Source organism: Sycon ciliatum, chromosome 3 (assembly GCF_964019385.1).
Source record: "Sycon ciliatum chromosome 3, ocSycCili1.1, whole genome shotgun sequence".
NCBI lineage: Eukaryota > Metazoa > Porifera > Calcarea > Leucosolenida > Sycettidae > Sycon > Sycon ciliatum.
The window spans coordinates 8,746,898-8,757,191 of record NC_088645.1 but is presented as its reverse complement, the minus strand read 5'-3'; the positions used below and the strand labels follow the sequence as shown (position 1 = coordinate 8,757,191).

Sequence of the window (10,294 nt, the reverse complement as noted above, 5' to 3'; positions counted from 1 at the left end):
ATTTTCACTTTTTTTGATGACCTGGCTTCCCCTCTACTTGACTACTGTAGTAAGCATTTGCTGTAATCCACGCCACTGGGATGTGTTTATTGCTATTATGAATTTATGATCACTCCCGCTTCAATCTGTTGTGTTACGTTACAATTACTTACATACACATGACAATAATGCAAGTCACGGAACGTAGATCTGCACAATAGTCATTCATCACTGCTCGCATTTCTTTGCTTTAGTTCTACCCTTTTTTTTTTTAGTTCTACCCTTTTTCCTCTAAGTTCTAGTTCTATTTTCTTCACACCGTCACGTACCACTGCTGCAGGACTTGACACTTTGCGTTGTTGCGCTTCCCAATCATGCGGCAATACTGAGTACCACGCACCCTGTTCGTACATGTAACTGCGTTGATAGATTCCTGATGAGTGTCTGTAAGAAAAGAAAGAAGTGTGAATCGTAGTCGCCTGAACTGTTGCATTGTGACCGATGACTGTCACTCAATAACAAGTTACATTTCCTCGACGTTGATTTGTTTCTCTCCTTCCAGGAAATGACTCGACTGTCTTGAGATCTTCAGACTCCCCTGATCGCATCCATCACCAAGACTGGACTGGAGTCCATAACTCCGGCGATTCCGGGGTTATGTCCCCAGTCTTCATCCAACAGAACTACTGATTACATGTACATGACAAGAACTGGGATCTGCTTTCCGGTTGCGATCCGTAAATCTAGGCGTAGCGCAGCCGCGCTAGCGGCTCTGATAGCGTGCACCGCGTGCCGCGAGATGGCGCCTCCTGCATGCAGATCCTGGCCGTGCGCCGCTTCGAGCGGCTTTTGCCGTTTCTTACTATTTTCGACAATTTCGTTGTTGAACTACAGTACTTACTTGCTTGAAATTTTGCCTGGGTCACAGCCACTGCACCATGCTTGTGTAGGCTGTTAATTTTTTCTAACTCCAAGGCAAAAACTCTGTGAGTCCTGGGACTCGCGGCTCTACGACAACAAGCGACAGTGGCACGATGTACAGCGGCTGAAACGAAGCCAGCCTGGTTGACTTGTCGCCGACTCAGACATGTCGACGGTGAGATTTGTGGACGGTGGGTGCCCGTGCTTAGCCGCTGCGTCGTCGCTGCATTGTGGCATAATATTATTGTTCTAGCTTTCAAACCAACATACAAGTACTGTCTTACATGTACTTGTACATACCTTACTGGCAATATATGTTGCCGCGTAACGCGTAACGCAGGGGGGTGCGGCGTAACGCGCGACCAGGCTAGTGCGACAAATTTTCCTTGAGTTCGTAACGCGCGTCCGGCGGGTTGCGGCGATCTTTTCATTGCAGTTTGCACTGCAAAAAAAAGGCTGAAACTGTGAAAGCACGTGTACCGCGTGGTGAAAAGTAGTTCTTGGAGGAAGCGCTCTTCCCCTATGTCACTTTCCTTTTGATGATCTATTTGTGAACAGATCACTCTGATAGTTAAAATATACAGTCTTCTATTGATATCGTTGTCGCCCTTTGCCGTCGGGTTTGTAACAGTTGGATAGCAACTGAATCTCTGTGCCTTCAATGTGGATGAAAAGAAAAAATGATGCGGCAAAAGCAAAAAAATGATGCGGCAATAGCAAAAAAGTGATGCGGCAATAGCAAAAAAAGGACTGCGGCAATATAGAAACCTGTGTAACGGCTCCTGTGCGACTTTGCATGTAACGCCCTGCGTGCGGCAAACATGTGCCAATGTAACGCTTCATGGCCTCACTGCGGCAACATATATTGCCAGTACGGTAATAAAAGGGAATACGTGTACGTGTAAATCGAAAACTTACTATTTTCATGGCAAAAGTGATTTGGGTCGGGTCTAGATTAGAAATTCTTACATGACACGTGATCGTTGCCGGGCCATGGCCAATAAGCGATCTTCCCGCCGCGGGCATAATAAGGCCATCAGGACCGTTTGACGTCATTTCGGGAATATTCGGACCGTTTGACGTCATTTCGGGAATGTTCGGACCGTTTGACGTCATTTCGGGAATAATTTTTCGACCTTTGACCTTCCCTAATATGTTGCTTCGCGCTGTAAGAAATCAAATCAAGCACGCTCTGTCTGTCATGATGGCTGAATCTTGCCCTTGCCTGCAGCCCTCGGGCCTACGGCCCTTGGGCTGCAGGCTCGGGCAAGATTCAGCCATCATGACCTCCTGAGCGTGCTTGATTACATACGTCCTGCAAAGGCGGAAGATATGTAGTCTGATGCCCGGCCATAGCGTGACACTAGGTATGCATGTCAGTGTCAGTGGTTATGATCAAGTTGAGATGCTTTGGCAAAATGCAAAGTCGTGTCCCAGCGCGCTAGCAAAGCACTAGCGACTGGCTAGCGACTCCGCTCTGTACACATGTACATAACAGTAAGCTAGCACTCATCAGCGGCTCCACTGTAGTCTTAGCGCCAAGAGTCCATAGTCCCCAAGAGCGCGCAACTAACTCACTGATCACATCTGGGACGGAGAAATCCGTGTTGCGCGTCCTAGTGCGACATCACGAGTAGGGGAAGTGTTTCTGTGGTGGACCGCGTCGACGGAATGACGCAAGTCCGACCCAAAAAACGACGTACATCACGGATTACACCGTCCCACAACCCCATCCCAGGTGCACACTCTCCGGGATTATGGACTCTTGGTAGCGCCTATAAGCGTTTCCGCAATTCCACTGACTCGTCATTATTACATGTACTTCTTTCACATACTACCGTACTGGCAATATAATATATTATATGGTCGCAGTGAGGCCATGAAGCGTCACATTGGCACATGTTTACCGCACGCAGGGCGTTACATGCAAAGTCGCACAGGAGCCGTTACACAGGTTTCTATATTGCCGCAGTCCTTTTTTTGCTATTGCCGCATCACTTTTTTGCTATTGCCGCATCATTTTTTTGCTATTGCCGCATTATTTTTTTGCTATTGCCGCATCATTTTTTGCAAACTGCAATGAAAAGATCGCCGCACCCCGCCGGACGCGCGTTACGAACGCAACGAAAATTTGTCGCACTAGCCTGGTCGTGCGTTACGCCGCACCTCCCTGCGTTACGCGTTACGCGGCAACATATATTGCCAGTACGGTAGTAACCTCTATTGATCCAGCACTGGACCAACAGTCTGAAATCAAACCTGCTGCCATTCATCAGCCTATGGCCCTGGCCTTACATTGTATTTTGTATCTTTGTATTTTATTATATTTTAAGGATTTCCCAAAGGCTTTGGGCCTGTCGAGGGGATCTCCTGCAAGAAGAATGAAATGACAACTTTATGTAGAGGGAGCAGTTAATCGAGGATAGGCTAAGGAAATAGATCGAGGCATACAAAATCTGGTAATTAAGGAGTTGGGATACCGTCAGTGTAATGAATATATCGGCGAAAATGCTGATAGAGAGAATGCTTGAATTTGGGGAGGTTGGTTATAGAGGTAAGAGAAGGCGGTAGGCAAGTCCATTTAGTAGTAGTAGTAGATCATTTCTTAGGGAGTTTTAGTCACACGTTATGGATACGGGAGCGTGGGTGATACACGTAAAGTTCCTGCAATGGACCCACGTTCGCAATGTTGTTTTTAGTCACACGGAACAAACAAAAGCATAAAGCGAAAGGCCCAACTTGGTCAAAGACGAAGCGGCTTCGAAGCTCATAGAATATTTTGATTTCGTGCTTCGGAAATTTCCTCAGTTGAGCACCCTCACGGCTTGCACAATGCTCTCCATTCTGATTTTCACCCACGTTCTGGTGGAACGTGGGTGAGCCTCCATGCACGGTGTCGTGAATCAGAAAACGTCTGTGCGTGGGTCACTGAGTATCACGTGGTACACACACCTAAAGTACACACAGATTACGTGGGACCAAACCTCCATATTATTTTAATAAGGACGTCCTAAGAGACGTTGCCGTCTTCTTCCAGGGAACCCTTTGTGCTCCTTACAGAGCACAGGGACAGACTGATCTGTCCCCCCCCCCCCCCCAGGAAATTGCGATTCCACAGATGCAACAAATTTCGCGATTTCCGGCGTTTTTTGTTGTTTCCTGCACTTCTTCTGTACTTTTCCCGCAGTGCTTTCCACAATCATGTTGGGTTTTTTGCAGACTCGACTCGAACTAATCCGGAGAGCGTGGAGTAGATCTACTGCCCAAATAGCGATTCTACGGATGCAACAAATATTGTGATTTGGCCCAAGTCCGCAATTTTCTGCAAATAATTCCACGGATTCCTGGCAAGTTCCGCATCTTTCCGCACTTTTCGCCGCATTTTTCGTTGTTTTCTGCCGCAATTTCTTGCGCAAGCTTTCGAGACTTTTTCCGCAAATTCCCGCAGGGACAGACTGATAAAATGAGAGAGCTTGATGACACGTGACAGGCAGAGAATTCCGCCTATCAGCGGCGCCAAGGAAACGAACAGAATACATGCCATATCTAGATTCAGTGGAGGGCGAATGAAGACATGAGAACGACTGCATCTGTAGTCCATCACTCAGTATACACTGCAGTGGCCTGGAAAGTAACACAAGCAGGAAAGGTGAGGACTAGTAAACCGCTGGCAACTGAAATCCGACCCCCTGGGCAGTGTGCTCACTTTCTAGCGGCCTCTATTTCGTAGTGGTACAATCCCATGCCAGGTCTTTGCGAAGTGAGTGAACCGCTCAGGTGGGTCGGATTTCAGTTGGCAGCACTGTACTGTAGCTTGTGTAGAGGTTATGTGGATGATGTCATGGTGGTGAGTCAGCGGAACCACTTACCGTGTGGATGATATCATGGTGGTGAGTCAGCGGAACCACTTACCGTGTGGATGATGTCATGGTGGTGAGTCAGCGGAACCACTTACCGTCGGGGCGCTATGTGTGCAGTGTGAGTCGGTGGTTTCAATGGTTTTGCGAGCATTGCTGTGTTACGACTTTGCCAAAGCATCTCTATTGATCTCAACTATTGATGTAATTGTTTAAGCTCTACAGCCCCCTCCTGATGTTACATAAAGCTCAGGATCTGTGAATCTGGTACATGTATTATGATTGTGGGTAATGAGTCTACTGACATGTTTGCATTGGAGTGAACCAGCGGAACGTTGAGTCAAGACGCAACAGTTTTGCTTATAATTATTATATAATTATGCCAAAGAGTTTAAGTGTTTAATAATGCCGATTCACAATACAACTTTTTGCGACGCGACAAGTGATTTGCGACAGTTGCGACAAGAAAGTGCCTGCCGTGTGCAGTCGCAAGGCACCTGTCGCAGACGTTGAAGAAAGTTCATCTTTTGCAACATGCGACACGCGACGTACACAAATGGAGTACAGTTTCTACCCTGGGTGCACGTGCATAGTACTCCTAGTTCATAATGGATGTCGCAAACACCTAAAAGATTGTGAACCGTGTGTCGCTGTCGCAGCTTGTCGCAAGTCGCATCGCAAAAATTGTATTGTGAATCGGCCTTAAAAGATGTTTCTTATCAGCAACATACAGTAAAATTTTACATTCCCAAGATCCCGCATGCACAGTGCTTTAGTTGTCCTTGTTGCTAACCAAAAACAATTCACGCTTCGCTTTACACTCAGTTTTCCGCATCCAAATGAGACTGTTGAACCACCATACGACACATTGACACACCCCGCCCTCGAGCGTAGCCCTCGTCGGGCCTGGGCCTTGCGCTACGCCCTCGGGCCTGGATCAACGACACTGCACCGACGACGTTCATGTTTGATTCTATACGAGGAGGTATATCAACGTCTGAATAGAGCACATGTGAGAGAAGGGAACAGATGTGGAGATTTGTGAACGCAGCCAGCATAAGTAAAAACACGAAAATACGGTCATAGCGCAATGTTCAGGGTGGAAATAGGAAAAAAATATTCAATCTAATTATTCTCTTTTCATGGTTGATGTATAATATACAATGTTGAACAACAAAAAATGGGGTTACTCTGGCCAGAGTGGAGTGCCTCAATTTCGGGGCATGTTGATGTACTGGTAAAGTGCGTGTATGTGTGTAGAGTGTAGAGTGTGATGAGGGGGAGGGAGAGGGGGGGGGGGGGTGCGTCTTGTGGAATGTTTGCACTGCCTATCTACAACAACAACAACGATCGCTACCAATCGCTTCAATGGTTGTGTCAATCAAGAGGAATAGAGTTTGATACCCATGTGCTTGCATGGGGTTGGGTGGTAGTGGTGGATGAGGGGTCTGTACATTTGTATACGGAGCGTTGTAACCGCTCGTCGTCATAGTCCTTGGTCGGCTATGTCGACCGACACTGGGTCATCACAGCTGCCGCGTCACCCTGCTGCGGTCTGCACGACAACTGCAGTGTGTTGTTATCAAACACACATGCACGCACGCACACACACACACACACACACACACACACACACACACACATGCACGCACACACACACACACACACACACGTACACACACATGGACACACGTGCACACACATACATACACACGCATGCACATCACGAGTAACTGTCTGTCCGGGGGCCAGCATAGACTGTAGCTGTGGCTGAACGGTGTTAGCTATGCACGCAGCTACAAGAACGGGTATGGCGGCATATGGGAAGTCCGATGGAAGCCATGCACCACACTAACTGAAATGACTCCTACGGCCAAAGCTGCTCAAGCTGATGATGATGTTGCTGACCGTGAATATAACGCGTAGCAAGATTCACAGCAACACCGCCCATCTCACCCATGGCTACTCACAGACAGCCGCTTTACAAGAGCAGCGCTCGTGCTCGGGCGGCACTTTAGAAGCCCTCGTCCCAGCCGGTGTTGTCCGGCTTGGGGGCGGGGATGCGCGAGCTCTTCTCCCGCTGGTCAAAGTTGGACAGGTCCTTGGGTCCGGTGAGCTGCGGTACAATGGGCGCTTCCAGGGTGCCCTCTCGCAGCGCTACCCAGTTGAAGTTGGAGAACCACTTGTGGCTGCGAATGGCGGCAAACCCGGAGGCGTTCAAACCGGCTCCGAGGCGATCGCTGGGCTTCATTTTGCAGAGGCTGAGAATGAGCGACTTGGGCGTCGCCTTCATGCTGCGAGACGGGAACGCAAGCAGGCCCTCGAACCCGTGCACGATCATGTTGTAAGTGCGCGTGATGTCACTGGACGTGAATGGTGGCATGGACTCGAGGAGCTCGAAGATCAGAACTCCCAGTGCCCAGATGTCAGTGGTGAAGGACTGGCCCTTGTTCAGCACGGTCTCCGGGGCCATGTACTCTGGGGTTCCGCAGAACGTCCACGTCTTGTATGCCGGTGCTTGCAGGGTCTTGGCAAAGCCAAAGTCAATCATCTTGCAGTAGCCCCGATGGTCCATCATCAGATTCTCGGGCTTCAAGTCGCTGAAACACACACGCACAGAAACACACACACACACACACACACACATGTGTGTGTACACACACGCATGCCATACACACACGGGCATGCACGCACACAAAAAACGGAAAAGCAACAGTACCAGCTGTTAATTTCAAGGAAAATTGAAGATAGAAATTCGCCACTGACCGGACAATGCTACTGGACTGTAGGTAACTAATACTAACTATCGGACAGACAGCGACAAACGGACTATCGGACAGACAGCGACAAACTGACATCAGACTACACATGGGGCAACAGGTGGATCAGTAGAGGGTATTATTGTGTCCATGAACTGCAGATCACACACGCTTGCAGCATGTGCACACACACACACACACACACACACACACACGAGCACACACATGCACATGTATACACACAAAAAAACACACATGCACGCACACACAAAAACACATCCACACACGAATACACGTGCATGCACACACAGACACATGCACATGCTCACACACATGCACACACATGCAACACACATGCACACACATGCACACACATGCAACACACATGCAACACACATGCACACACACACACACACACACACAACATACGTATTCTTCAATAACACAGCAGACATATGCCATTAGGTGAACACAGCTGTAGCTTCACCTAACTAAATGCTTGTACAACCTGTGTCTAAGTCAACTGCTCAAGTGACAAAATGTGCTTCCCGTGCACGAGTGGTCTTCTTATCCAGGGTCATTTTGACTGCAAATGATATCCGTTGGTCCTAGTTGTAGTGGTCGTCTCGGACAGGTGGACACCGCATCAGAGTTGTCGCCTTGACAGGTGGTCACCGTATCAGAGTGGTCTCCTTGACAGGTGGTCATCGTATCAGAGTGGTTTCCTTGTCAGGTGGTCACCATATCAGAGTGGTCTCCTTGACAGGTGGTCACCGTATCAGAGTGGTCTCCTTGACAGGTGGTCACCGTATCAGAGTGGTCTCCTTGACAGGTGGTCACCGTATCAGAGTGGTCTCCTAGTCAGGTTTTACTGAAACTAAAGTAAACACTTGTGAATGTACAGTTGCGCTCACTGAAATCCGATCCAAAGTGCAAAATAGAAGCCCTAGACCAGTTCCGATTGCATCATTGTACTGGTATATGTGTACGTCCGGCCGCATTCCTACCACTTCCAGGACCAGGTCAAGAGCCATGCAAGTTGAGGGCGCTACATATGCACTTTGGGTCGGATTTCACCGAGCATAACTGTAGGTTGAGATTCGGCATAACCAGACTATTGTGTCTTACCGATAGACAATGTCTCTGCGGTGCAGATAGGCGAGTGCCTCAATAACGCAGCCTGCGATGAAGCAAGCCTCCTTCTCCGACATACCGTTGACGTTCTTCATGACGTAGAACACGTCACCGCCCAGGCATGCTTCCATCAGGAAGTACAGGTAGCTGCGATGAACACACACACGCATACCAACACACACGCGCACACACATACACACACTCGCGCGCGCACACACACACACACACACACACACACACACACACACACACCAACACACACGCGCACACACACATACACACACCAACACACTCGCACGCACACACACACACACACACACACGCACACGCACACACACAAATACACACACACAAACACACACACCAACACACACGCGCGCGCGCGCGCACACACACACACACCAACACACACGTACACACACACACACACACACACAAACACATAGAGAGAGAAAAATGGCAGGTTTGCAGCATGCACACTATGTAAAAAGCTGGAGAGGATGAATACCGTGAGAATTGGAGAATCTGTCCTTCATACCTTTCCTGTTTCAACTCCCCCAACCTTATAAACTGGAGAAACGTTCATATTTCTGACGTTCACCTTCACATTGTCCATCAAGAAATAGCCTCTAGAAGCCAAACACGCAGCCACGCTCTATAAAGAACAAGCTTTCGGCATCTGACAAGCAACATTTTCAAAAAGTATTGCACAAGTTCTTTCCATGCCTTCGCATTAGGTGGAACACAGGGCCAATAAAGAACAAGATGAGCACAATGAGTTACATACAGTAGAGACGTGATAGAAACGGCACAAAGCAAAGTAGCCAGACACAACACCGGTAAAACGTGTGACCTCATCGAGGCAGCAGGGGCGTAGCTCACACATCTGTGGGGTGGTGACTACTGTAGTGTTTTGTACTGTAAAAGCCATAATTATATATAACAAAGTGCTAACTCTAACGAGCTAACGAGGAGAAATCTGTCGTTAAAATATAAATCGTTATACAGAAATCGATACATATACTGTCCTATTGAGCGTTGAGAATGAGTGAGAATCGTTACCTTTGGTACACGTAAACTAGTCACTTTCGGGAAATCGTTATTATGTGCGCCTCGTTAGAATAATGGCTTTGACACTATTTTAAAAAGCCTGTCTCATTTAGAAGCATGTTTTGAATAGAAGCCTGATTTTCAAGATACACCGTTGGTACATACGCCTGGTTTTAGTGTTGACATACCTAGAAATACATGTCTTGTATAGAAGCCTGTCTCATTTAGAGAAGCCTGCAGAATGTCCCCAAAAAAGTCAAGCCGCGGCTTTTATACACGACTTTACGGTATGTACCAGAGCACATCTGTGGTGTGGCGACCGTGCACCACCGGCAGCCTCATGGCCGCCTAATTTGACTATGTAGTAGCTATGGCAACCATTCGCTGGTGTGGTAACGGGACTACGCTGACTATACACGAGTTACGTGCCTGCTCATACACATAGAGAGAAAGATGAAAAGGTGCAAATGTGAAGAAGCCTAGCAGGGGTGAGATGTACTAGAGAGGTGAATTAAGAATAAGAAGCACGTTTTTTTCTGATGTGATGCGCAATTTCACGTCAAATTTGGCGTAAAACTCCAAATTTCGACATGA

At 48.0% G+C, this 10,294-nt stretch overlaps 1 protein-coding gene across 1 annotated transcript in view; it reads right to left on the bottom strand.

Annotated features, from left to right (window-relative positions):
• Nucleotides 1-5,707: 5,707 nt before the first annotated feature.
• Nucleotides 5,708-10,294, bottom strand: part of LOC135811356 (cGMP-dependent protein kinase 1-like) — a 9,332-nt gene continuing 4,745 nt past the window's right edge. Inside the window, exons 3-4 of the mRNA XM_065324584.1 lie at nt 8,645-8,797; nt 5,708-7,357 (exon numbers count right to left, since the gene is read on the bottom strand). Of these exons, the coding sequence (XP_065180656.1) occupies nt 6,772-7,357; nt 8,645-8,797 (739 nt within the window). The 3' untranslated portion in view covers nt 5,708-6,771. The remainder of the gene's footprint in view (nt 7,358-8,644; nt 8,798-10,294) is intronic.